The sequence below is a fragment of the Littorina saxatilis genome, linkage group LG7, assembly GCF_037325665.1.
Source record: "Littorina saxatilis isolate snail1 linkage group LG7, US_GU_Lsax_2.0, whole genome shotgun sequence".
NCBI classification, from domain to species: Eukaryota; Metazoa; Mollusca; class Gastropoda; order Littorinimorpha; family Littorinidae; genus Littorina; species Littorina saxatilis.
Genome location: NC_090251.1, coordinates 11,946,657 through 11,974,218, shown reverse-complemented (window position 1 = coordinate 11,974,218; position 27,562 = coordinate 11,946,657). Strand labels below are relative to the sequence as shown.

The 27,562-nt window shown below is 41.1% G+C and overlaps 2 protein-coding genes across 3 annotated transcripts; one reads left to right on the top strand and one right to left on the bottom strand.

The window, feature by feature from the left end:
* Positions 1-136: 136 nt before the first annotated feature.
* On the bottom strand, positions 137-15,361 carry LOC138970696 (calumenin-like). Of its 2 annotated transcripts, none has more exons than XM_070343177.1 (8): positions 15,157-15,361; positions 13,985-14,102; positions 13,290-13,420; positions 9,716-9,909; positions 8,120-8,289; positions 7,563-7,623; positions 5,928-6,130; positions 137-4,442 (listed from the first exon to the last, which is right to left on the bottom strand). In XM_070343177.1, the coding sequence occupies exons 2-8, from the start codon at positions 14,078-14,080 to the stop codon at positions 4,338-4,340; spliced, it is 960 nt and encodes a 319-aa protein (XP_070199278.1). In that variant the 5' UTR covers positions 14,081-14,102; positions 15,157-15,361; the 3' UTR covers positions 137-4,337. The 2 variants fall into 2 exon arrangements, with proteins under 2 accessions (XP_070199278.1, XP_070199277.1); XM_070343176.1 differs by lacking the exon at positions 5,928-6,130 and adding an exon at positions 7,019-7,257 and having other exon boundaries at positions 15,157-15,360.
* Positions 15,362-21,703: 6,342 nt separating this feature from the next.
* LOC138970694 (mitochondrial inner membrane protease subunit 1-like) lies at positions 21,704-27,170 on the top strand. The gene is made up of 6 exons (XM_070343175.1): positions 21,704-21,855; positions 22,597-22,779; positions 23,549-23,637; positions 24,778-24,892; positions 25,268-25,378; positions 26,962-27,170. The coding sequence occupies exons 2-6, from the start codon at positions 22,672-22,674 to the stop codon at positions 27,016-27,018; spliced, it is 480 nt and encodes a 159-aa protein (XP_070199276.1). The 5' UTR covers positions 21,704-21,855; positions 22,597-22,671; the 3' UTR covers positions 27,019-27,170.
* The last annotated feature ends 392 nt before the right edge of the window (positions 27,171-27,562 follow it).

The window sequence follows — 27,562 nt, the reverse complement described above, 5'->3', positions numbered from 1 at the left end:
ATGTGTGTGAGCTCTCTCTCTCTCTCTCTCTCTCTCTCTCTCTCTCTCTCTCTCTCTCTCTCTCTCTCTCTCTCTCACTCTCTCTCTTTCTCTCTCTCACTCTCTCTCTCTCTCTCTCTCTCTCTCAGAAAGTTGATTGTAAAACATGAAATTTAATAATGACATTGCAAAACAGTAAAAAGAAATTCATACAAAAATCTATAATGGCTTAATGCAGATCTTGAGAAAGTACAGTATAGCAAACAATGCTTGAAACATGAATATGAAATATTACTTGAGAGAATGATAGATGTTAATAAATGACATGAAGCAGAAAGTGTGGATGTTAAGTACAAAGCAAACGGTTATAATAACGAACAGGTGTTAAGCCTGTACATATGTCATTAATATACATAATGATAGTGTTGGGAATCATGTGACCTGAGGAAACAATACTCCTTGTATACAATGAAGCGGCGGAGTTTTCGTTATAACATTTCCGAACAAGGAGCTTTCTTTCTTTACTTTCTTTATTTGGTGTTTAACGTCGTTTTCAACCGTTCAAGGTTATATCGCGACGGGGAAAGGGGGGAGATGGGATAGAGCCACTTGTTAATTGTTTCTTGTTCACAAAAGCACTAATCAAAAAATTGCTCCAGGGGCTTGCAACGTAGTACAATATATGACCTTACTGGGAGAATGCAAGTTTCCAGTACAAAGGACTTAACATTTCTTACATACTGCTTGACTAAAATCTTTACAAACATTGACTATATTCTATACAAGAAACACTTAACAAGGGTAAAGGAGAAACAGAATCCGTTAGTCGCCTCTTACGACATGCTGGGGAGCATCGGGTAAATTCTTCCCCCTAACCCGCGGGGGGAACAAGGAGCGAGTAACATGGAAATCAAATTGAATGAATAGCATTATTCTGAATTTCCGTCTTGTTATTAATAATAATAATAATAATAATGCATAATATTTATATAGCGCATGTATCCAGGGTTTAACCCTGCTCAAAGCGATTAGAAATGTGATGTGGTGCCAAATGAAATGAAAATGGACATTGAAGTTTTCTTATCTTATCTTATCTTATCTTAAACACTAGAAGAAAACCTCAAATATACAATCTAAAGCTTAGCAGCAGATACTTGATGTCTACCAGAATGTACCCGTTTCAATAATAAGGAATTAAAAAATTAACAAGCAGTTAGTATCAGTTTCACTATTAAATCAACAGTAGAGACTAACTCGTACATGGAGGAACAACTTTATCAGCTCTAGTTAAATGTTTAAACTGCAGGGCGTGATTGGTGATATAGAGCGAGTTAAAGGAACTGTCATGTTAAACCAAGAACAAAACGGCACATTTTTCACCGAGAATCATGAACACCTATGATGGCAAGTTTGTTTAGCTTAGTTCATAAACTAAATTTGTGCATGAAAACGCACACAAATAATTCTGCCCTTGCATAAAGAATGAAAAATTCATAAACACCAAATATAGCCCAGACTCGTTAAGCTTAATTCAAATTTAAAATTTGCGCTTGAATATGCACAAAAATAACCCTGCCCATGCACCGTGAATGAACATGCAGTACCCTAAGGCAAGGTGTATGTTAAATCCAGCAGCCGTTATCTTTTGCACTGACAGAATTCAAATCAGAGCATGAATGATTTCCATACACAATGATTCTCATCCATTAATGTCACATGACTAGACAGACAAGCCATCAGCTCAGCAGTCAAGCTGGGTTTGACAATGACAAAGATGAAGCCCCCCCCCCCCCCCCCCCCCATTTAAAACTGCTTTCTCAAATTTTCAGTCCAAAACACATAAGTTAAAAGAGAGAGGAGGGTGAGGAGGCACTGTTCTTGTTTTTCACTGTTAACATTATAACCTACCTACATTAACCCCTTCACTGCCTCAGTATAACAGCATTATCCGAACGGTCTATGGGAAAGAACTGTGTTTAGAACCCCTACAAGTACTTGGACAGTGGTTACCTCCCATTTAGTTTTCAGAAATGTCCTGAAATGTTGTTGACACAAATCCCACGTATGAGATACGGTTATGGGCGTAGGACAAACCGAAAATGACCACGTATTACATTCGGGGTGGGCAGTGAAGGGGTTAATAATGACATGCAACAAAGTTAATGGAATTGGTAAAATATATTCCTAATATAAATTATAATTTATTTCATAAATCAACTTAAATTTTGTTTCGATCTGAAGTGCAGTACTGGTTTAGATTTTAAATGTTCGGCTGAATTCAACATATCAAGCATGAAAAAAAGAACACTTACAAACATTACCTACTCAGCTAAATGACTCCTTAAAAGCCTCATCTTAGGAACAGAAGCATGGGAAGGTTCCCAACTAGATTACCTATCAATCTACGCCACAGAAGACACACAATCCACAGACTAACTGTACGGTGGTGGGAGAACTGGATCAATATTGACAATACAAACACAGACCAAACAGCTAATTATTGTACAAGATGTGCACGGGACACCACTGCAAAGACACAGAATAAAATACACCACAAGGAGCACCTTTGGAAACAATGCACTGATGCGTAATACTTCGATTAAACACAAGCAACAAATACAACAAAGCATGTAAAAAGCTTCAAAGACAATGGTTTTTGACGTCAATTGGGCTGCAGTTTTTGTTTTGTTTTTTGTTTTGATTATGAAAATTCCTGTCCTATTTTGATCCCGAATAGTGATTTAGGTCGTAGGGACAATAAAAACCAATAACCTTTCCTCGTTTGACTTGAAATCATTTATTATTTGCTGCTGATGGTTGTTACTTGTTTCCTATCATAAAAAATAACTTGACTTCTTTTCTTCAAACAGACACATTATGTCAGAAAGAACAGATCCTACACTTCTGTGTTTTTTCACAAAGGATTACATTTATACGTGGATGAATAACTGTGTTAGCAGTATGTGATAACATTATCCTGTCAATAAAAACAAACTATCGCAGAAAAACAAAGTAGTTTGTTTTTGGACTTCATCTTCAAGCCTTCGTTTTCCTTGTGCAGAATGGTGCACACCTCTTCAGTTGCACAACTAATTATCTAAAATGTCCAAACCAGCCGACACCTTTGAGACATTAGGCATTTGTGACTGTGTTTGCCATATATGCATGATGAGAAAACTCACAATTGCAAGAAATTAATTTTTTTTAAATCCTTATCTAAAATACAATGATCCTACTCAGCTATGATTAAAGAAAGATTTTGCAGATGTACGAAAGTGTGAACATAATTATTTGCACTAGTTGTATACCTGATAATTGTAGGAATTGAAGCCTTGTTACCATTTCAGGCTAAGATATAAACTGTATAAATATGGAAAACATTTTGCAACAATGCTGGCTCAGCATGATCTAATCGAAAACGCACATTTTCACGCATCCTTGCATAATGGACAATTCTTTGTTCATACTTGACTCAAATTAAGCACATGATCAAATCCATTTAGGAGGGGTACTAGTGTCCAGGATGCAACTTAGCCTGGAGGCTGCGGCATTCAAACTAATTACATTTCAATGCCCGTTAAAACGTTTAAATGGCAACAAAAACTCATGCGATTGATGCCGACAGAGTTATTTATTTCCTAACAACCCAAAGTTGAACACGCACGCTTACAAAATCAGATTGACAAGCATGATTGCTGAGGTTCAAATGTTCTACAGTTAAAACTATTTTAAACACCTGAAGCATGATCTACTGGATTACAATTAGAAAACTGCCTTGTTGCTCAGCATATCACTGCAACCAGAAACAACACTCCTGCCCGGACAATATTTCAGCAGTGCAGATTTCATACACAATACCCTGTAAATTAACATTCTTATGCTTTCATAATTTCAATAAATCATGTCAAAAGACACACAATTTTCAAACCAGACAAAAACTAACAAGAATTCTTACAAGTCAAAGAAGGACATGTTGCAATAAGCAATTTCCGTCTCAATTATAACCATAACTACACACACACTGTTGAAATGTTGTCGGAGACAGAGAGACACGTACCCTACCTGAAAAATTCTCTCACATGTGTTTTCTCACGCAGCGCACACACACACACTTCTCACGCACTCGTCTCACAATTTCTCAACCATACACTCAGTTCCATGTTTATGTCATCGGGCCTGTCTATGCAGGGACTGCTGCTCCAGACGCGGCCACATTGCTAAAGTTTTTGCACACAAACACGCCGTATCCACACTCCTGATGACAACTACAGTCTCTTTGGTCTCTAGAATGACTTGAGTATCCACTGCAGAAGGCCCTGCATCAGCTAAGAAGGACGGATGAGCGGGAGGGAGGAGGACTAAAACTCGTCATGTCGAGTTAAAGCCTCGCCAAAGTCTGTGGCCTGGCTCCCCACGAAGAGGTCGTACTTGTCTAGAATCTCTTCATGCGTCAGCTTTCCATCCTGCAAAACGTAACAAGAAAATGTTTCAGATAAGAGAGCAAACTGAAATACCTTTTTTTAAAGATGATTTAATTTCACCACTAAAGGTCTATCTTTGTAGAAAGCATGCACAAACACAAAATGCTATCATGTGCTCTCAGCAAGATAACTAGTGATATACTCAATTGGCTGTTCATTCAAATGGAAAAATATTTCAACTTGCAATATATGGCTACTGATCAGAACTATCCAAATCTACATGTCTAATCTACTTGTCAATCTACATGCACCATGGCAAGTTCCACTACCAGAATGTTCAGCATTTAAACGTAAAATCAAACCAAACTTTGGTCTCTTGCTATGCGCCATATTCTGATCCAACAATTCACAACAGACGGCAGCAATGTACACAGGGTAAAACATTAAACAAGGAAATGAAAGGGCAAAACACCAACACCAAAATCATATTCCAGGTCAAAGGTTCATATTCTCCTCCGTATGTTAAGCTCACAAACAAATGCAGTCCATTTTGACAGGCCACCGAAACAAAAATGCCAAAGCAGGAGTTAAGTGATTGCAGACAACTCAAAAACATAGCACTGATCTTCACCAAACAAAATGCAATTTTTTCAAGCAACTTTCTTTCTTTCTTTGGGGTTTAACGTCGTTTTCAACCACGAAGGTTATATCGCGACGGGGGAAGGGGGGAGATGGGATAGAGCCACTTGTCAATTGTTTCTTGTTCACAAAAGCACTAATCAAAAATTTGCTCCAGGGGCTTGCAACGTAGTACAATATATTACCTTACTGGGAGAATGCAAGTTTCCAGTACAAAGGACTTAACATTTCTTACATACTGCTTGACTAAAATCTTTACAAAAATGGACTATATTCTATACAAGAAACACTTAACAAGGGTAAAAGGAGAAACAGAATCCGTTAGTCGCCTCTTACGACATGCTGGGGAGCATCGGGTAAATTCTTTCTCGTCCCAACCAATATGGGACTCCCCCTAACCCGCGGGTTTTTTATTTTCAAGCAACAAGACGCTTCCCTGCCACCAGAAAGCAGAAAACAACCCATGTACAGGATACACAGCATGCTGTACAAACACACACAGAGGACTCTGCTCGCAGTTCTCAACATTCCCAATTTTAAAAACCAAAAATTAAACACCTGTTGCGAATTTCAGAAAACAGAAAATCACAAGAGGCAAAGAAATACAGTGGAACCCCCCTTTTAAGACCTCCAAAAGTCTGAGAAAACAAGGTCTTAAAAAGGAGGGAGTCTTAAAATGGGGGTAAATTTACAGAGGTTATGAACAGAAAAGTCTCAGAAAACAGGGTCTTAAAAGGGAGGGAGTCTTAAATTGGGGGGTCTTAAAAGGAGGTTTCACAGTATTTCACATGAAAGACAGCTTTGCGCAGGGGATACAGATCCGACCGCAACGAGAACTTACGAGCAGGGTCCACTGTATAACAACCATCTATGGAGGAGAGTACAAACCTTATCGCTATCAGTTTCAAATATTAGATGCCTCGACTCGGCTTTTGCGTGATCAAAATCCTCTGGGATAATCCACTCTTTCACTTCGTGCCGGTCAAGCTTGCCGTCTTTGTTTTTATCCCTGTAATCGACAAACTGCTTGCGCTCGCTCTTCACCCATTCGGGTTCCTCCTCCGCATTTTCCCTGTTGGGCCACATGTCAGCTACAAGAGAAGAAAATGGCGTCAGTGAAGAATCTACGAAAAGGCTAAAATGCTCATAGCTGATGCTACCTGAAAAGACCTCGCCCCTGCTTGTTTTCCTGATATTTTCCAGTACTCTTGATATACAGGGTGACCCAAAAAAAAGAGTACCCAAACAAAACGTCATAAATTGACCAAAAATAAAACAATCTTCATAAAATTTATTTACACACACAAGTAGCCTCTGCATGATTTGCACAGAAAATTTTAGCGTTCTAGCTTGTCTTTCAGGAAAGTTATGCTCATTCTACAGAACATGCTCCAAATGGCCTCCGCGCCGCTGCAGGCAAACTTGAACTCGCCGCGCAAAGTTATCAATCACCCGCACACACTCCTGTTGCGAGATTCCGCGAATGGTTGTTGTGATGGCTCTCTTGAGTTCTGTGATTGTCTGTGGGTTGTTCCTGTAGACATTGTCTTTCAGGAACCCCCAAAGATAGAAATCTGGGGGATTTAAATCCGGGGGAGGCCATTTGGAGCATGTTCTGTAGAATGAGCATAACTTTCCTGAAAGACAAGCTAGAACGCTAAAATTTTCTGTGCAAATCATGCAGAGGCTACTTGTGTGTGTAAATAAATTTTATGAAGATTGCTTTATTTTTGTTCAATTTAAGACGTTTTGTTTGGGTACTCTTTTTTTGGGGTCACCCTGTATATACACAGAGACTCTTCTCATTTGGATCAGTGCAAACATGCTGCAAACTGCTATCGGTGCCCTTTTCATGTGCAACTGCAAGGAGACTTTGTCTGCATTAACACACAAAAGCGAAACTAAGACAGCCCAAGATAAAGCAAGGTCTTTTCAAACGGCATCAACTACTTCTTCAACGCACAGCACTACCGACAAACCTTATCGTTATCAGAGGAAGAAATGAGATGTTTAGCCTCGGCAGAACTGTGGTCATAATCTTCGGGAATGATCCACTCCTTGATCTCTTCTTTGTCCAGTTTGCCGTCTTGGTTCTTGTCGCGGAACTGTTTGAACTGGTCGCGTTCGCTGGCCACCCAGTCGGGCTCGCCATGCTCGTTTTTCTCCTCATCGTCTTCATCATCTTCATCGTCGTCATCATCATCCCCCCAAATGTCAGCTGCAGGACATGATGTGTCAGTCACATTTGAAGACTACATCTTCAGATCATATGACTCGAAATTGCATTTAAAAAAAAAATATGCAGCGTAAAGATTGGCTCACTTCAGCCACAATACTGAGTGAACACAAGTAGCTGACGTATCTAATGTTACTCTGAGGCTACTCTTCTCTTTTGAAAAGATCAACTTTCGTTTCTTAACTTCTGTTCCCCAAAGAGGAAAAAGTTTCATAGATGTGGAATCATTACCGGCAAATGCCTTTTCGATTTAAACACAGCCTAATCTTGCTGGCATCTCTACTTACCAATGTACTCCTCGATGTCAATTTGTCCATCCTTGTCTTTGTCAATGTCCTCAATGGTTTCCTGCAAATATCAGACAAATAATGAAATCAAATTACAAGGAAACTTCCACTAAGTCTCAAATTCAGATATATCACAATGACATCCTTGGACCCAAAAAAAAACCCGACACCAACCTTTTTCCAATGGTAGCAAATAAAACAAAACTGATTTTTTTCTTCTCGGTTACTGTCAGGGTTTCGCCCCATGAACAAGAACGTTTACTCTCTTGGACCTATACAGCACGCTTCAAACTTTTATCCCAGACTAAGAAGACAAAAGCTCAGTTGGACCTGGATGGAAAGTCCAAATGTCCTAACTTCACATAGTCCAGAATGTCTAGCGAAAGCACAGATTCTAACCATAATGATAAAATCAGCTTCCCCCGAAATCGGCGAATGCTGCCTGAATGGCAGGGTAAAAAGGGTCTTGCACGTAAAAATCCACTCATGCAAAAACACTAGTGAACGTGGGAGTTTCAGCCCATGAACGAAGAAGAAGAAGAATCAGCAGCACTCACCATGACAACAATCTCTCGCATGTGTTCGGCGTCTTCGGGGTGGAGGAAGTCCATGAACTCTTCTTTGCTTAGGCGGCCATCTTTGTTCTTGTCGGCCTGCTCCCAGCGACGGCGGTCACGGTTGATCATGTCCGCGTAGGCCTCAGTGCGAGACCCCTTCTCGTTGGGATCTGGAAGCAAAAACAAGTTGGTTTGTCCTATGCATATTCGTGAGACCCATGTCATTTTTAGCTTTGGCTCGCATTTCAATACAGTCGAACCTTCCCTTGAGACCACCTGTCTAATGATACCACCTGCCACTTGAGACCACCCCAAAGGATCCCCAAGGGTTTTGACTGTTTATATCGTAAATCCAAAATTTATTTGTTCGGCTTCCTGGCGAGTGGGCGAAAACTGATTCTATGAAGATAAGTTTTGTGTGACTATTTGTTTGTCTGTTCACTTAAAAGACTGTTGGGTCGATATATTTGTGAGTGTAACGTCATTTTGTCAATAACAACTTTCCAACAACCTACCTTTCTTGTTTTTTTATTCTAAATTTTGGGATTTAAGATATAAATAAGCTTTACACAACTATCTCACAGATGCTTACACATAGCTTAATTTAGTGTTGCCAGCCAAACAAAACTGTAAACGATTTGTCAGATCGTATCTCCCGCCAAAATGTAATTAACATTTCCCATATGAGCAGACCTGCCTACCCCCAAAATTACAAGGAGTAATGTGCCCAGCCAAAAGGAGTAATCTGGTGGTAGAAAGAGTAGTTTTTCGTTGTCAAAACTAACGGCCATCGGTGGGTGTGACTAAACAATGAAAGGAGAACCCAAATAAAGAATATGACACTACCTTGCCTGTAGACATCCTCATTTTTCTCCCAACGGAGAAATAGTTGTTCATAAAGTCTTGCAGGACACAACCATTCTTCTGCACACTTTCTGTTCATATTCAGTTGCTTCGCAAAAATAAAATGTCATTGATTTTCTCAAATTGTGAAGTCAATCAAAACAACCCTAGAACACACCACTGGGAAACTACATTGATTGAAAAGATGTAGGATGACGAAAGCAAAATATGTCATGTGGTCACACGAAGATGACCAACAGTGGTTCCTGCAACGTAAAAGATCCAGATCCAGATCTCAAGAAATCAGCCTTGCACATAACCAGCGCTCCACCATTAGTCTAATCAAGAGTTTGCTGAATGAGCATAGAGTTTATTTGGAGGTAGAGGGCTTTTTCAAAGACTTGAAATAGCATGACTTAAATCTGCCAAGTTCTGCTTGGCTGTACTGCCTGGTGCCGAAGTTCCTGATCTTGATTTCAGGAGGAGCAGACTCTCCAATGTCTCATCCAACAAAGCTCGGCGAGAGCAAAAATACGGATCGGATTGAAATCGGGACAAAATGCGAAAAATCGTACTTTCGGTTTCTTAAAAATCGTATTTCCATCGCGGAAAGCGTAGTGGCGTAGTTTGGAATAAAATTCGTAGTAAATTACGCCCAGATCGTAAGGGTAGGCAGGTCTGCATGAGGCACGACTGAAAGCCCAAGGGGCTCTGTGCACCTGGACGTGACTTCAAACGATGGCATTTACTCACCATCCTCATAGCCGAAGGTTCGTTTCTGGTAAGCGGGCCAGGTGAGCATGTTGTCCTCGTCGGGCTGGTGGTCCTTCCACATGCGGTCTGTGTCGTTGATGATGTAGCGTTTCTGCACGTACTGGATCCAATCCTTCAGCTCGTCTTCAGACACGTAGCCGTCACCATCCTTGTCGATCTTCCTCACGATGATGCTGGAACCAAGGAAGGAGGCTGATTAATCTACTTTTCCATATTTCGCACACCATCAATGCTTTTTGGCTCATGTAAGTGTAGCCTATGCGATGCTAACTTTTGTCTGTCTGTGCGTGCGGGCGTATATATGTATGTCTGTGGTAGAAACTTTAACATTTGACTGAACACCGAAATACTAATTTTACCTGGTTATTATTCAAGCAACAGCTTCAAAGTATTGAAGCAATGATCAACATTTTGTCGGCACGTATGTAGTTAAAGTGTGTATCCAAAGAAAACGGGTGGTGGGGGGTTTGGGGGGGGTTTGTCGTGTGTGGTATGTAGACCAGGTCAGGGGTCAAGGTTAGGTCAGATTGCGTGAAGGATTGTGGTATAGATACAGTTATCACCAAGCTGCAGTTCGCCGATTCGGAGAAGACGATTTCACATTGTTCGGTTTTGTAGCTCCAGAAAAATAGATAAAGAAGATACCAAAGGAGATTTCCTACAGGTTAATCTGCACAGCATCCCCCAAAAATCGGCGTATGCTGCCTGAATGGCGGGGTAAAAACGGTCATACATGTAACAAGAAGAGCAAACGCTCGATCGAGTCACTTTCGCAGTTCTGAATATTATATGAGGCATCAGATGGACAGGAAGAAATTGCTATTCACAACACAATGAGTCACGTTCACATAAAATTTGAGCCCGGTCACTTTTATAGTTTCCGAGAAAAGCCCAACGTTAAGTTGTGTGTTGCCGAACAGAAAAGGCTAGTTATCTCCCTTGTTTTTCTGATAACGTTCGTAAAAGGCTACAGATGTAAATACTTTGATGTAAAGAATAATCCTACAAAGTTTCAATCACATCCGATGAACTTTGTCAAAGATATAAAATGTCTAATTTTTCCTTTGACGCTGACCTGTGACCTTGAAAAAGGTCAAAGGTCAACGAAACCATCGTTAAAGTGTAGAGGTCATTGGAGGTCACGACTAAACAAAATATGAGCCCGATCGCTTTGATAGTTTCCGAGAAAAGTCCAACGTTAAGGTGGTGTCTACGGACGGCCGGCCGGACAGCCGGCCGGACGGCCAGCCGGACAGACTAACACTGACCGATTACATAGAGTCACTTTTTCTCAAGTGACTCAAAAATCCACTCGTGCTAAAAACATGAGGAAACGTGGGAGTCTAAGCCCATGAACAAAGAAGAAGAAGAAGAAGAAGAAGAATCTGCACAGCGTGTTTCCACTTCCAGTGTCGAAAGCGCAGTGTCGATCTGGCCATCTGGCAGTCGTGTCCCCGTAAGTAGGCTACAGACAGACAGATCTAGATCTAGTGTCTCGCACTCTTGCACCGTGTCACCTATGCTTACTGTGTGTGTATGTGTGACGGAGTGTTTGAGTTTGTGTTACTGTTTGTCGATTTCTTACGTGAGCCTTGAAGGCTTCGCCTCTTGTTTCTCCTTTTTTTTTATACCTCAGTTGCATGCAGGTTGCAACTAGCATAATTTTTTGCCTTCTCTTTGTTTTAAAAACAAATTTGTTTTACTACACCGTGTTTGCTGCCTGGACTGTTCACCATCTCCCTCTCCCCCCACCATCACACTCCCAAAGGCAAAGAAAGTCTACCATGTAATCGCTATTCTCAATCATGTTAAACACAAGCCTGGGTGGCCGAGTGGTAACGCACTTGCGCTCGGAAGCGAGAGGTTGCGAGTTCGACCCTGGGTCAGCGCGTTAGCAATTTTCTCCCCCCTTTCCTAACCTAGGTGGTGGGTTCAAGTGCTAGTCTTTCGGATGAGACGAAAAACCGAGGTCCCTTCGTGTACACTACATTGGGGTGTGCACGTTAAAGATCCCACGATTGACAAAAGGGTCTTTCCTGGCAAAATTGTATAGGCATAGATAAAAATGTCCACCAAAATACCCGTGTGACTTAGAATAATAGGCCGTGAAAAGTAGAATATGCGCCAAAATGGCTGCGATCTGCTGGCCGATGTGAATGCGTGATGTATTGTGTAAAAAAAATTCCATCTCACACGGCATAAATAAATCCCTGCGCCTTAAATATGTGCTCGATATAAATTGCATAAAATAAAAAAATAAAAAATACAAATAAATCCCTGCGCTTAGAACTGTACCCACGGAATACGCGCGATATAAGCCTCATATTGATTGGAAGCCAGGAAAGTTAGGGATACTATCATGCGTTCCAACAGCAACTTATGAAAGAAACCATTTGAAATTTAAAATCTTCTAGTAAGCAAACTCTTGGTTCAACTTATTGTGATGCACACCCCTCACAGTTTCTCATGTTCACTTCTTCTTCTTCTGCGTTCGTGGGCTGAAACTCCCACGTACACTCGTGTTTTTTGCACGAGTGGAATTTTACGTGTATGACCGTCTTTTACCCTGCCATTTAGGCAGCCATACGCCGTTTTCGGAGGAAGCATGCTGGGTATTTTCGTGTTTCTATAACCCACCGAACTCTGACATGGATTACAGGATCGTTTTCGTGCGCACTTGGTCTTGTGCTTGCGTGTACACACGGGGGTGTTCGGACACCGAGGAGAGTCTGCACACAAAGTTGACTCTGAGAAATAAATCTCTCGCCGAACGTGGGGACGAACTCGCGCTGACAGCGGCCAACTGGATACAAATCCAGCGCGCTACCGACTGAGCTATATCCCCGCCCCTTCTCATGTTCACTCACTTGCTTTCTTCTTGTTTTTATAAATTTAGCAAGAAATAACAATTTCAAAACCTAACCGAAAATCTCTTTTATTACGTTACTTCACCACAGTTTCTTCAGCTTTGTGCTTACATTCAGATGTCCTTTACAACATGGATTCAAACTCGCCACAAAATTAAAATTAAGATCAATGAATTTAACTTTTTCAGGGGTGGGACTCTCTTGTGATGAGAAAAGAGGAAATTCCTTTTCTCTAGGGGGTTTCGGGGGCATGCTCCCCCGAATTTTGTATAAATGGTACATTAAAATCTGTGCAATCTGGTGCATTCTGAGACTAAAATTCAACTCGTTTGGATCAGGTAAAAAAAAAAAAAAAAAAAAAAAAAAAAAACATCAACCAAACAAAAAAACACACTTTCACACACCAATGGTAACATTGTAACGGTGCATACTTACGTAATGAACCATGTATCCATAATCCAACACTGGCAATAGTATGATTCAATGCATTGAAGCTCAAAATTACTATTAGTTATCAGGAGTTTTAAGTCAGCACAATTTAACTCTCAAGCCTCCAGTGTTCTGTTCCATCTTCACTTCTCTCCATATCATTCAGTCAACAAGTTATAGATACTGTGATGAAATGGGACGCGGAAAAATAGATAACTCCAGCGGAATTCGTAAGTTGTGTCCGCGGAAATACTCACGCAAGACGGTCTTTGCTTTCTTCAGGGCTGAGCTGATCAAAGGTTTTCTTGTCTTCATGTCCCAGGAATGCGTCGTGATCGTAATCAGCATTGTGATCTCCGTCTTCTTCGTGCTCCAGGTCACTCAAACCCTGGATCAAGAATTATCATGTGATAAAGTTACAGACACTAGTTTTACATCGGCAAAAACTTCACTTTAACTTTTGTGTAATTATGCAGGGTTCCCACCCAAATGTATTTTCACTGGTATTTTACAATGGCTCAACAGTTGTAAAACAAACAAATGTCAGGTCTTTTTGATTTACGAATGTGTCAGGTCAAAAACACATGTATGTTAGAACTTAGACTGACTTTTTGATTATAGAACGCTACATTTCCTCACCATTTTTTAAAATGGCTTTCTAATGTCACAATGCACTTGTTCCGCACCATTATGTAGGTTTAAAACTTTTCAAAGTTTCAATGAATCCACTAGCTTCCACCTCTTTGGTCCTCACCTGTACACACTGTTTTGTGTTTATCCAAATAACAATCTGCACATAGCATATATACTCCTCTAACTTTCACTTATGCAAAAGACATGGCAATAATAAAAACTACCATTAAAGGGGCTGACCGTCTCAAAAGGAGGTAGGGTGGGGGTGGGGGGATCCACTGACGTACTATATTGAACACAAAGGTGTGAAAAGTCTTACCTTGTCCACTGCCCTCTGCTTTTTCTCTGTGGGCACTGCAGAAGAGCAGGCCACCAACAGGGCTAGCAACAGCAAAAAGCTCTGGGCACTTGACATCTTGTAGAACCAGAAGATTTACCTGCAGCACAAATATTATTATTAATGACTCGTTGAGTAAAAAAGTAACTAAGATTAGAATGCATGAAAAAGATTACTACACACCGCATGGTTCTAAGGATGACAAAGACAAACTGTATAACATTAATAATAACAGGGCTTGAAGCAACGAGAAGTTCAGAGCACTTGACATCCTGCAGAACTAGAAGCTTTACCTGCTGCACAAATATTTCAGACATTCACACTGCCGGTGTGCACACTGAACTCTGAAATAAAAGCTGTTACAAGCAGATCAATTAAGAATATTGTTTGTCATACCTTACTAAATGTATATATTTTAACCATTAACAACAACATCCAGACCGAAAATGCGATTCTACAAAACTAAAAAAGTAGCCAAAGTTCTCATGTATACATGTACAAATTTAGCAAGAGTCAATGATAATTGGTTTGAGATGCATCTTTATACTATAACATTAACAGCTACAAAAAAACCAAAAAAATGATCACACAAACAGTATAGTGTCTGAAGACGAGGTTTTGAGCAGACACTAACTTCAAACTGTCTTAGAGCAATAGACAGCTCATTATTTAAGTACATTCCTACAGGACAGTCTCAATCAAAAACTTTTCAAATGGTATTATCAGTACAGGAGAAATCGTCACAAAAGATCGAGACAACATCATTTTTAAAAGAATCACATTCAATCGTGTCTCGTGTAGAAAGTAACATAAAAGAAAAGTCCGAACTCGTACGTCATTAAAAGAGTTGGTGCCGGAGTCTGGCACCAAACGTGTTGACGTGGCAATGCTGGCAGTAGCATCTTCTGCCAAGGTGACTGATGCTGTCTGAGCAAGCCAACTTTCTCTTTGGGAATCGATCGACTCGTTTGCAAACATACATTTTAAACATAAAACTGGGGTATTTTTTGTTATGCAACATGTTCACTTGTGTAGCCCAAATATTAAATCAATGTCTTACATTCAGACAAAGGTAACAACACAACTTCTGATTTTCGATTTCTCAGTGAAGATGCTGGGGTGTTCGAGAATAAAAGAGCAGACGAAATTCTTACCTTCGAAAGTACGATGCTGCACGCAAATCGAATGCCCGCAGTTGCTCGATCAACTTTACTCCTAGCAACCAAAGGGTAGATCTAATTGAATTCGCAATCGACAACTCTACAGAAGCTGAGAATGGAGTAATTTGCGCTGCTTTCGGCTCTTTTCTGCAGAGTATCAAGCGGTAACCACGACCTTTCTAACCTCACAAGTTGAAGAACTCTGACCAATGAAATGTCGAGGTTTGTACCACGTGATAAGCTTCGTCCAATGACAAGGGTGCCAACGTGGCCAGTGAAAAGAGTAGGCCAATGGTGAAGGGATGCTGAGAAGGCGAGTAGCAGCGTGGCATGAAATCTGATATTCCTGGCATCTTCCACGTGGAGCATTCCAAACACAGCTGACTTTTCCTTTTGGAAAAGCAGCCTTTCTAGCTGTCATTTTACCTGCGGAAGCAGGTACACAAGGAATTAACATACAACATACCAACTAATAGTGCAGAAGTAATAAAAAGTCAGTTAAAAAGAGTAACAAAACATATACTGTTACATGAACAACAACAACAACAAAACAAAAAATATTGTCTTTTATTCAGAAGTGACATTCTTGGAGGGATCAGTTCTAGAAATCAGAGACCTAGATAGAATGTATGTCTCTGTAGAAATTAAATTGTGTTTCTAGACCATAGTCATTACAAAAATATGTATTAAAAAAAAGGTCCTTCAGCATACACCATAGTTTTTCATAAACTCTCTTAATTTGCAACATTCCGAATGCCTCAAATGGTCGATTATATTTCGAAACAGACATCTATAAGAACAGGGACCTATATTTAGAAGATGTAAATGCAGTGTGACACCGTCCAACAACGCCAATGGGCTTTTAGAACAACTATTATGCTACAGCAGTCTATGTCAAGTGCCTGTTCCGTCAGCAGCACTTCCGCAGTTCTGACTGAAACACAGGCACTGCAACCTGCTCTGTCCTGTGGCGTTAACTCGGTAAAGACACGCTCAGTGACTACACGTGACGGGTTCAAATATGTTTGCCCTATCAACTAAGTGGCAGTTTAATTACTTCTTGAAGTAGCCAAAAAGTTATTTGACTCAGACATAGTAATACCAGCAGGCGGTGAAGGTCAAGGCTGGCATGTAAAACGAGTCTGTGGAAGTGGGGGGGGGGGGGGAGGGGGGAGGGGGGGGGGTGTATGTGGAGCACGGAGTTATATATATAGATCATCGGGCTGGAGGCGGACCATGGAGAAGTCAGCCGGCTTTTGCTGATGCAACATTTTTCAGTCTTGCGTCTTTCTAGCACCCTTGGAATACTCCCCGTAGTCTCACGGAGCGGCTGGAACCGAGTTTTGTACAGTGCAACCGGCCCGTTCAAGTAAAGACCCCCCCCCCCCCCCGGCAATTCACTTCTTCCCTTTCAAGTTAAGACCTTAGTTTTTAAGATTTACTGTTCGAATCCTCTGTAGATTTAATCAATCAATCAATATGAGGCTTATATCGCGCGTATTCCGAGGGTACAGTTCTAAGCGCAGGGATTTTTTATTTTTTATTTTTTTATTTTTTTTTATTTTTACATATTTTTTTTTTTATTTACCCTCATTTTAAGATTCCTTCCTTTTTAAGACCTGATTTCTCAGATTTTTGGAAATCGTAAAATGGGGGGGGGGGGGGGGGGGGTTCCACTGTATGTTTCAACAAACGTTTAAACGTGGCAGAGACCAAGACTGTAATAGGATAAAATTCACCCAGTGCCCGTCTGCCGGGCTGCTGCAATTGCTTTCAGTCTTGCGTCATAGTAGGCCTATCAGTCTCAACTGACCATGCAACCGTGAAAAATCTGGTTTTCACTGATGAAAAAGAGTGGTTAGACTAACTCGGAACTAGAGTTATTCAGTCCTTTCCCGGTGAAACGGCACATATTATCACACTAGAGGAATACCGTGCCCGGCTTCGCCGGATGAATCGCGAGGCAGAGTATGCAGCGTGGCGGTTCGCCGGCTTCGGAGCACGTGTTGAAAATTTTCATCCACCAGTTTGTGTCCGGGGTCCACCTGAGTATGCCCACCAAATTTGATGCAGAATATTTACGACTAGAGGAATCGCGAGACAAAGTATGCAGCGTGGTGGTTCGCCGGCTTAGAGCACGTGTTGAAAATTTTCATCCACCAGTTTGTGCCCGGGGTCCACCTGAATATGCCCACCAAATTTGATGCAGAATATTTACGATGGGAAGGGTAGTAGCGTATTTGACGGATTACAACTGAGACGCACCGTTTTATAAGCGGACTTTTAACAAAAATATTGGGACGAGCCACGTATAGGCCGCGTCACTATATTAGCCGCCGTCAAAAAAAATATGATCAGATCGTGTCAATCAATCAAAACAACCAGGCAAACGAAAGTACGGTATTTGGCGAAATCGACTCCGAGAATAAACAAGTGAAACAAAGAAGAAAAGTGAAAAAGTTTGAAGAAAAATATCACACACACAATTTTTAACCAACACACACATGTAGTCCCGCCCGGAATAAGCTTTCTTTGGATGATTTACGACTTTTGCGCACATTTCGAGCAGACGAAAACACAACATGGCGGCTCTCGCTCCTCCAACTATCGCGAGACACAATAAAACGAAATCTCGCCGCGCGCGCGTCGAAGATCCTGAGTACATCCGGTGTTTCTCCAGTGTACGCTCAGTAGGCCTATAGGCTTGTCACGACGACTTGTTGACAAACGAAGATTCGCGAAAGAAAGAGAAAAGCGCCGAGTCTTGAGTAGAGAGCTAATAAAGTACCGGTACTTGAATCGCTAATCGAGCGAAATGAAAATCCGTGGCGACTTCCATTAGGTGAATGCTATTCAAGTTTAGGTAACGTTTTAGCCGCATAGTCTTTTCATAAGCCGCAATGCGATTTTTTTTGAAAAAAAGTCGCGGCTTGTAGTCCGTCAAATAGGGTATATATTAGTGGCAATATTTTGAAGATTGGAGGGATTTTGTACACGAATTGCCATACTTAGATGTACTACCTGTGCAGAAAAGCGCTGTGCAGAAAAGCGCTGCTTTTGTGTGGCGGAAGTGAAAGAAGTGATGATGTCAACACAAGTATACAGGAGTGAAAAAGTATGAATGTACAGTGAGGGCCCCAAAGGGGGGATATCATCACGATCACGGGAAGGGAAATTTTAGCTTTCACGATCACAGTTACCTTGATTTTTGTTTTCACGATCACGAACACCAGTGGCAAATCACGGTCACGGTAAAAGTTGCATGTACAGAAAGCACGTGTCAAAGTAAACACAACCACACAGTAATTCGCTCCTCTGGATCTATTGTTTATTCAACACAAAGTGAGAACTGTTGCACTTTTTTATTATTATTTTTTTAATTCTCTTTCATACACACATAGAAATACATATCATGATTTGTAATCAGTAACAAGAATGTTGTTTTCATTGTTTTTTTTCTCTCTCTCTCTCTCTCTCTCTCTCTCTCTCTCTCTCTCTCTCTCTCTCTCTCTCTCTCTCTCTCTCTCTCTCCACTCATACACATTCAACTCCCACACCCTCACTCACACACATGAATATATACTTGCACAATTTCACATTTCCTGAGCTAAATCTTGTAAACCCATTTTCTCAAAAACTATTGGGTGGATTGAAATTAAAATACATGTATGTGTGATGGGTTCTTTATTTTCAACTTTGCCATACAATTTGAGGTTCACCATCGCCTGGTTTCATGGCCTTGAAAAACAAACAGGAATGCAACAGGCCAAAAATGGTTTTACCTGAAAGAAGCGCGCAGTGCCAGTGGCGAAGCCACAAGCCTGAGCCTGCGAAGCAGGCGAGCCCTGCGAAGCAGGCGAGCCCTGCGAAGCAGGCGAGCTAACCAGGGGGGTCCGGGGGCATGCCCCCCCCGGATTTTTTTTCAAAAAACGGTTAAAATCTGTGCTATCTGGTGCATTCTGGGCATCATTTTCAGGGCTGTAATAGTGTTGTGATCTTGTTAAAAATCCCATTTTAGCCTCCCCCCACCACCATTCAACACACCTCCAAACTGGTGAAAACAACACTACTGTGCGCTGGCTTCATTGAGACCGGTCGCGTTGCGCGATATTCACACGGATCGTTTTTGCGGAAATTTTTCAACTTCACCGGAATAAATTTGACTTTACCGGATTTTGAAAACGGCTTATCGGATTTCCGGCAATTACCGGAAAAGTAGCATGCCTGACAAAATCCCCAACGAACATGACTTTGATCGTCTTTGACATGAGGATCAAGTGACCCAAACTGGCACGTCTCCCCGCCATTGTTTCTGAATTTAACCCATTGTTGATATTAAAGTTTACAGGCGCTAAAATACATCCAAGCTTAATGCAAAGAAGCGACAATTAGAATCTATGCCAAGCGTGTCCACGTTGCTGGGATGAAAAACACATTTCTAGTTTCGGTTTTGGCTACACGCAGACTCGATCTCGAGCCAGTCGAGGTCACACTGAGCGAGTGACAGCCGGACGTGGCAATGTCGACAATGTCAATGATCTCACTCAAACTCAAAGATCTTGAACAAATTTCAAGATCTTTGCCTACATTCAGAACAGTCATAGAGCAACATAGATCAACATGCCTTGATATTTCGTCTTCGGAAAGACCGACCCGTAGCCTGACCTTTCCACCAAGGAAGGCATTCTCGCCGCCTGCTTTGGTCTGTCTTGAATCCACAAAATATAACAGAAATTCGATGACAGTACCGCTGCACGTCATTTTTGATCTTCGAATTCGAATTTGACTGAATGCACTCAAAACTTTTGCACGAAGCCCTTCCATTGGATGAAGTTTGGCAGACTTTTGCAATTTGCCTTCTGATTGGATCTCTTTTTTTGTGTGATTGGTTCTCTTAACTGTCAAAATCATATTTCTGAATGTGTTGTTGCTTCCCTTCAATTGGGATTGGCTCCTTGACGAATAGAGGATCATAGAGTGATACAGCTGTGAAAAATGTACGTTGAAAATAAAATGCTTTGCAATAATGCCCATCACGATCATGAAAACAAATGACGATCACGATCACGAGACTTGATTTTTTTGTCATCACGGATCACGGGCAAAGTCCCATCACGATCACAGAAATGAAAATTTCGGCAATCACGGTCACAGAAAGGTCAAAAAACGCCAATCACGATCACGATTTTAAACCCTTTGGGGCCCTCTACAGTGTGTGGTGCAGTTATTCGTGCAAGAACACATGCGCGCACATTTCGAGCAGACCGTCAAACACAACATGGCGGCTCTCGCTCCTCCAACTATCGCGAGACTGCACAAAAAAACGAAATCGAGTCTCGCGCGCGCGTCGAAGATCCTGATACATCCGGTGTTTCTCTGTACGAGGCTCAGTAGGCCAAAAGGCTTGTCACGACGACTTCTGGTATGGTACGTCGCAGGAGCCAAGTTGACTTGTTGACAAACGAAGATTCGCGAAAGAAAGAGAAAAGCGCCGAGTCTTGAGTAGAGAGCTAATAAAGTACCGGTACTTGAATCGCTAATCGGAGCGACATGAAAATCCGTGGCGACTTCCATTACTGAGGTGAATGCTATTCAAGTTTAGGTAACGTTTTAGCCGCATCTTTTCATAAGCCGCAATGCGATTTTTTTTGAAAAAAAGTCGTGGCTTTTTGTAGTCCGTCAAATACGGTATATATTAGTGGCAATATTTTGAAGATGGGAGGGATTTTGTACACGAATTGCAATACTTAGATGTACTACCTGTGCAGAAAAGCGCTGTGCAGAAAAGCGCTGCTTTTGTGTGGCGGAAATGAAAGAAGTGATGATGTTAACACATGTATACATACAGGAGTGAAAAAGTATGAATGTACAGTGTGTGGTGCAGTTATTCGTGCAAGAACACTTGCGCGCACATTCACGCTCATATATTCACACTGACTTGCACACACACACACACAAACACACTGACGCGACACACACACGGCACACTGTGCACACACACTAACACGACTAACAGACACACACCATGCACATACTGACCGGCGTTGCACACATACACGTGACACACACTCATGTCACACACACACACACACACACACACACACACACACACACACACACACACACACACACACACACACACACACACAAAAGCCATGTGTACAAAAAGAGCAATGAGAACAAGTTTATACATGTAGGTTAAAACAAAGTTTTTTTCAACGAAACTGGCATCTTTTTACATCTTTGTCTGCAGGGTACATTTTGTCTGCCATATAAACTGAATATTATCATTTAATATACTCTACATTTGTATCATTTTGAAAGATCTACCCAGCTACAAACACACAGAAACACACCAAAAAGACAAACACAGACAGACAGAAAATAATGATCAAAGTTATGGCCACACTACCTCCAACATTTTCAACCGGAAATTGCTCTGCATTCAGTTATTACTTGCAATGTGTAACCGATATTTACCCTTTGATATTATTATAAATCTACGGAACTCACGGTTACGTAAATATACACATTGATTCAACTGACACACGGATCAGAAGAAAACGAAAGTAGGCACGGGCTGATCACTGGTGAAGCTCCTCGGGGCAGACCACTCCGTACTAATGAAAATTAATTCTAGCGTGATTCCCCCTGAGCTGCTGCACGTTGTGGAAAGGAAAAGTCGCTGCGAAGGTGAATGTTTATGTTGTAATATATATAGTCGGAGTTTGTTGTAAGTTTGAAGGTTATTGAGTGACTTAAACATGTTTTATCAAAATCTGAACAGAATGGACCTTGACTGATCCAGTTATCAACATATGAGAAACAGAATGTTGCCCGAGAGACTTTTGATTTTCAGATGTCGTCCTTGTATATATATATTATAAACGATCACACTCACAGTTGCTGCATTGATTGTTTGTTTTGATTGGGATATGAAAACTTCAGTATATTGGTACTTTGAGAAATAAAAAAAATTAAAAAATGCGAAAGCAATTATTTACGCTTTGATCTTCGTTTTGTTACTGAATTATGAACACCTACCAACCCACCACTGTTTTGATTTTCGTAGGTGCACTATCCACTTTATGATCTTTCACTCTGGGGAAATTAGGCACACCAACCAAAATGAGGATCGTTGCCCTGTAAAGACTAAAGGGATTTCCTCATAAACGTGAAGAAGAAGAAGACACCACTTTCCCAGCGAGAATAAAAAATGTTTTGAATTAAATGCAACAAAACAAAAAGTAGTTAGACAGCAGTCTCTAGAAGGAATGTCAGTTCGCAGACCTTAGGTCCAGTCATGAACATGTTCCGATTGTTATTATTCAGTTGTCCTCTTTAGAATTAGAAATGTACTTGCTTTATGTAAGAATGTAATTTATTTAGGTTTGCAATGACACAACCGTTTTGTTTGTTGCATCATGTTTACAGACCAAGTCCTGATGGAGTTGGGTGGATGAGAAAAGTAAGGATGTGAATTACACTCGTTGGACCTGTCAAGAAGCAATGGCGGCTACTCCTTTAGCACAGTCCCTTCGGACTGCGCTTCTGCGAGTGGTGCAGAGTGGCTCCATCCTTTACTGTACATTGGAATTTGTCGCAGACTTTGTCTTTGTAAGTGAATGTAGCTTTGGTGCTACATTAATTCATGAGCAGTGTTAATTTGTTTCCGATGCACTTGGGCCTTAGGTCATATTGGTCTGGTCATTTACAAATACTTTTTTCACTAGACCCAATGGCAATGTGGTGACCCCAGACTGGTCAAATGTCCGATAGGTTTAATTGATGCATTATTTTTTTTGCGACAAGTATACATTTTGACAGATATGCATTCAGAATCCAGGTCCAATTAAACTATTGTCTTTTGTGTCTGGGAGAAACACTGCATGAGGATTTGTGTGTGTGTGTGTGTGTTTTCTCAATGGGGAATATTCAGTGATGGTGAAGGGGTTGGAATAGTCTTATAGATCTTTGCTCTTTGGTTATACAGAGAAGAAACCTGTACAGATGCTTGAAATTAACTACCGTACTGTGAAAATTACATCTGCTCATGTACCACACATCATACCCACCCTCCCAACCTTGCACCCACCTACCCCCCATTTGCGCCCCCCCCCCCCCCCCCCCCCCCCATATACCCACTTCTATTATTTTGCAGGGTACATTTTGGAAAATTCGAATTTTTATCAGTTACAAAATTGACACAGCAAAGTATTGCCAACGTATACAGACCGCAGTTGTTTTAGATTTTTGTCATACTGTTTATCCAAGTTGAAAGATGCTCATTTCTTGTAAAGGCCTGGAAGTACCTACATTGATTAACAAGAAAGTTTAAAAAGTGAAGGAATTGGTAATGGTATCTAACGTTTCCTCTCTTTTTCAGTGTAGCGGACCCTCAATGGAACCAACAATCAAATCTGGAGATGTTGTTCTTACAGAACACATCAGTGTCATCTTCAACAAAATCAGAAAGTAAGAATTGCACTGCAAAAAGGCAAAGATTGTTTTCAGTGAACTCATACATGTACAAACGATCATGTAATCTTGCAACCTGAAAGTAAAATAAGTCATCTTCAAAAATTAATTACATTTATCTTTTGAAGATGGACACATCATGGCAGACTTAATCAATTAAAATAGGTAGATTAAACTCAAAAATGGCACATGCTGAAAAAATAATTATTTTCCTGGAGAGTGTGAAGATGATGCATGTCTGAGAATTAAAAAAATGAAAAAAAGTTGGGGGGTGGGGGTGGATGGGGAGCCTGCTTATCACAGGGGGCAGTGATACCTACCTCAAGAAGAGCAGACATGAAAGATGTAATCATTGAGTTCTTTTGGATTCAGCCTGCAATATACGTTATTTCTATTTTCGACAAAAATATTTTTTCCCAAAGCGGCGTATGGCTGCCTGAATGGCAGGATAAAAACGGTCATTCACGTAAAAATGTGAGTGAACATGGGAGTTTCAGCCCATGAACGAAGAAGAAGACCAAAATATGACATTTTACACAGATCGAAACACACAGAATTTTAGTTACAATTCCTTTTTATTTATTTCGATTGAACGGACACAAACATGCACTCTTTTTTAGTCTTGGCTAACTGCCTATATATTAGTTTTTGTCGGACTCTACATCACTCAAAGAAGGAAAATCCAATGTCCTTCTTCTTCTTCTTCTGCGTTCGTGGGCTGAAACTCCCACGTACACTCGTGTTTTTTTTGTGCACGAGTGGAATTTTACGTGTATGACCGTTTTTTACCCCGCCATTTAGGCAGCCATACGCCGTTTTCGGAGGAAGCATGCTGGGTATTTTCGTGTTTCTATAACCCACCGAACTCTGACATGGATTACAGGATCTTTTTCGTGCGTACTTGGTCTTGTGCTTGCGTGTACACACAGGGTGTTCGGACACCGAGGAGAGTCTGCACACAAAGTTGACTCTGAGAAATAAATCTCTCGCCGAACGTGGGGACGAACTCACGCTGACAGCGGCCAACTGGATACAAATCCAGCGCGCTACCGACTGAGCTACATCCCCGCCCTGATCCAATGTCCAATCGATACATTATGGTTTGAAGAAATTATTATTGTTTTTTTCCCATTTCAGGCGAGATGTGGTGATATGCAAGTCGCCAAAATCTCCCAAAGATTATATATGCAAGCGAGTGATAGCCATGGAGGGTGACAACGTTTACAACACAGAATCGAATAATTTTACCAACGTAAGTCAAGAAGGTTTTGTATTATGCAGTTGTGTATGTGTCTATGACTTCGAGAGTGCATGTCTGTTTTGTGTGTGTTTAAAAAAGAAAAAAAGACAAGTCAGGTTGTCGGTACAATGAACCCCCCCCCCCCCATTTAAAATGTCCCGAAACTAAGAAATGCAGGTCTTAAAAAGGTGGAAATGTTGAAATTGAGGTATGCTTTTAGAGCAGAAAGAAACTGACAAAGAACAATCCACAAAGACAGGAATTTTTGTAATATGGTTTTTATTGTATCTCCATCTTAACTATGGTGACAGTGACGTTAAGAACAATTCCAATAACATAACTGACACTAGTGCAGAATTGCAACGCTTGATGTAATTTGGTTTGCAGGTTCGGCGAGGTCACGTTTGGTTAGAAGGGGATAACAAAGACAACAGCAGCGATTCCAGAAATTATGGACAAGTTCCCTACGGCCTGCTGCGTGGGCGAGTCTTCTTTGTGGTCAGTGTTTTCTTCTTTATGACATTAAATGAGTGAGTGGTACTCTATCTTGGGATAATACAGGAGAAAACTTAGTGCAGTTTTCTTCAGAATGGTGTGTTAGGCCCCCCAAAAAAAATAGTCTGTTTACGGTAACCCGACCGACCCTATTTTTTTCGCGCGACCCTAGACTTTTTTTTGGCATTTGGGTAAAAAAAAAAAAAAATCTGGGTTTTTGGCAAAATAACGTAAAAATATGGTTTTTTGGAAAAAAAAAAAAAAAAAAATTCCCGACCTACCGACCCTATTTTTTTGGCCTATGTTACCGTAAACAGACCTTTTTTTTTTTTTTTGGCCTTAGCTTAGTAGTATTGCCTCTGTCTTTGTAGTGCAGGGATAAAAATGTCCCATCCAGAAATCTGGAATTCTGGATTCTTAAAATGGCTTCTTAACTTTTTTCAAAGGTAACATCCGTCTCATATAATCTATCACGAACACCACCTCAGATCTGCCCGTGATTTTACATAGAATAAGACTAAGATCATCTCTACACTTGGACACATACCAAAAAACGCCAGTCTGATAGTTCTAGAGCTGTGCAATAGCAAATTTGTGCTCAACTATTTTCTTAATGACAACTACGACTATGTTATTGTAGTTTTGTACAAAATGAATTCAGCAGAAAAATTTCTGCTCCACACCGTTGTGCGTGTGTGACAGGATGACGCTATAGCCCCCCCTTGTCTCAGAGCTGCTCACTGATCTAAAAAATAATGGATAACGCACAGCCAATGAAACAGCGTAACCAGAGTGCCGCCATCTTACTATACCCCACCACACTGACAAACATGGTCAAAGGGAAATAATCGTAGTTTCGAGAGTTGACAGCAGTCTTCTCTCGCTGTATCGAACGGTGTCCCAAGATGGCGGATCCGGTGGAGTCAACGTTGTGATAGCCAATAAGAAGGGTCGCGCTATCCGTTATTTTTAGATCAGTGGAGGTGCTCTGCATTGACGGAGTTGTCTCCCTGCAATAGCGTGAGCTAGTTATAGTCATGTAGCTTGACGTTTTTGTTACACCAGTGAGATGTGCAGTAACTGTTTGTGATGGGGTCTAGCTGCTGTTGTTACTACCCGATGTGCTTTTGAGAATCTTTGCATTCTCATAGTAGTTTTTTTAGGGCTATTAATTTAGCTCTAAAATCTCAATCACAACTCTAGTTGCGGCTAGCTTTTCAATGGGAGGAAGCGACCCACATTTTCCAGTAATGGGATATGATTAAGAAATGAAATCCTCTTTGACTAGCTTTGCCTCTAAGTGTGATTCTTGTGCTGCGAACACTCCGTTACACATGTACAATCTTGGGCAGAGGTGATGTGGTGTACATGATTTCTTATACAAGGTGGATTGAATTTTTAAGGTAATCGGTCAGTGCAGTTGAGTAGCCAAGCAACATGACTGGCAGCTCTTGACCGGGACGCTACCTTTTAAAGGCCTAAATGCTGCAACGTACTCCATTTTACAAAAACTAAGGTGAAAGTTAAGAATGCAAGCAGTAGTTGTTGCATATTCATTTTGACAGTGGTTATCTTCTTGTGTGCAGTTGTGGCCTTTGTATCGAGCAGGGCCTCTGGGGCTGGATACGGAGAAGAGCTTTTGAGGATGTCAAGTGTAGTCTGCGTCAACGACCAACGTTTGGGAATGTGTGCATGAAGGGACAACCGCACCATGTTCTTTAAAACAGATGTGTGTGATGATGATCCATCACTGTTTAGAAGGAGTGAGTGTGTGATTTAGAAAGTGTGTGTGTGTGTGTGTAAAAAAAAAAAGGGGGGGGGTGACGTCACCTAGAAGCAGACTTATGACACTGACATGTTTATTTCAAGAAACATCGAAATATTGCTGTACTAAATCAGTTTACTCGCTTCTGCTGCATTTTTACTTCAACAGATGGGTGCAGCATGGTGAGAAAACAGACAATCTCAGGGAAGTTAGCAATTTAGGCAGAACTTCTTCTTCTTCGTCGTTCGCTCAGACAGCAACTCCGGAGGCCCTGATGAAGGCTGCTGTACGCCGGAGGCTTGGCAGAACTAAGGATTAGTTTCTGTGCATAAATCTGTACATTGACAGAGCATGATAGAATCTGCCAGTGTTTGGTCCGTTCTGAAACTAAGGATACTCATCATTTTTCATGCTTCTATAAT

Coding starts and splice junctions, on each gene's coding strand:
- LOC138970696 (XM_070343176.1), bottom strand. CDS start 14,080: ATGTCAAGTGCCCAGAGCTTTTTGCTGTTGCTAGCCCTGTTGGTGGCC. Junction 7,624..8,119: donor TGCGAGAGATTGTTGTCATG/GTGAGTGCTGCT, acceptor TGATATTTGCAG/GAAACCATTGAGGACATTGA. Junction 4,443..7,018: donor CTTCCTCTGATAACGATAAG/GTTTGTCGGTAG, acceptor TACGTTTTGCAG/GATGGAAAGCTGACGCATGA.
- LOC138970694 (XM_070343175.1), top strand. CDS start 22,672: ATGGCGGCTACTCCTTTAGCACAGTCCCTTCGGACTGCGCTTCTGCGA. Junction 22,780..23,548: donor TTGTCGCAGACTTTGTCTTT/GTAAGTGAATGT, acceptor TCTCTTTTTCAG/TGTAGCGGACCCTCAATGGA. Junction 24,893..25,267: donor AATCGAATAATTTTACCAAC/GTAAGTCAAGAA, acceptor TTTGGTTTGCAG/GTTCGGCGAGGTCACGTTTG.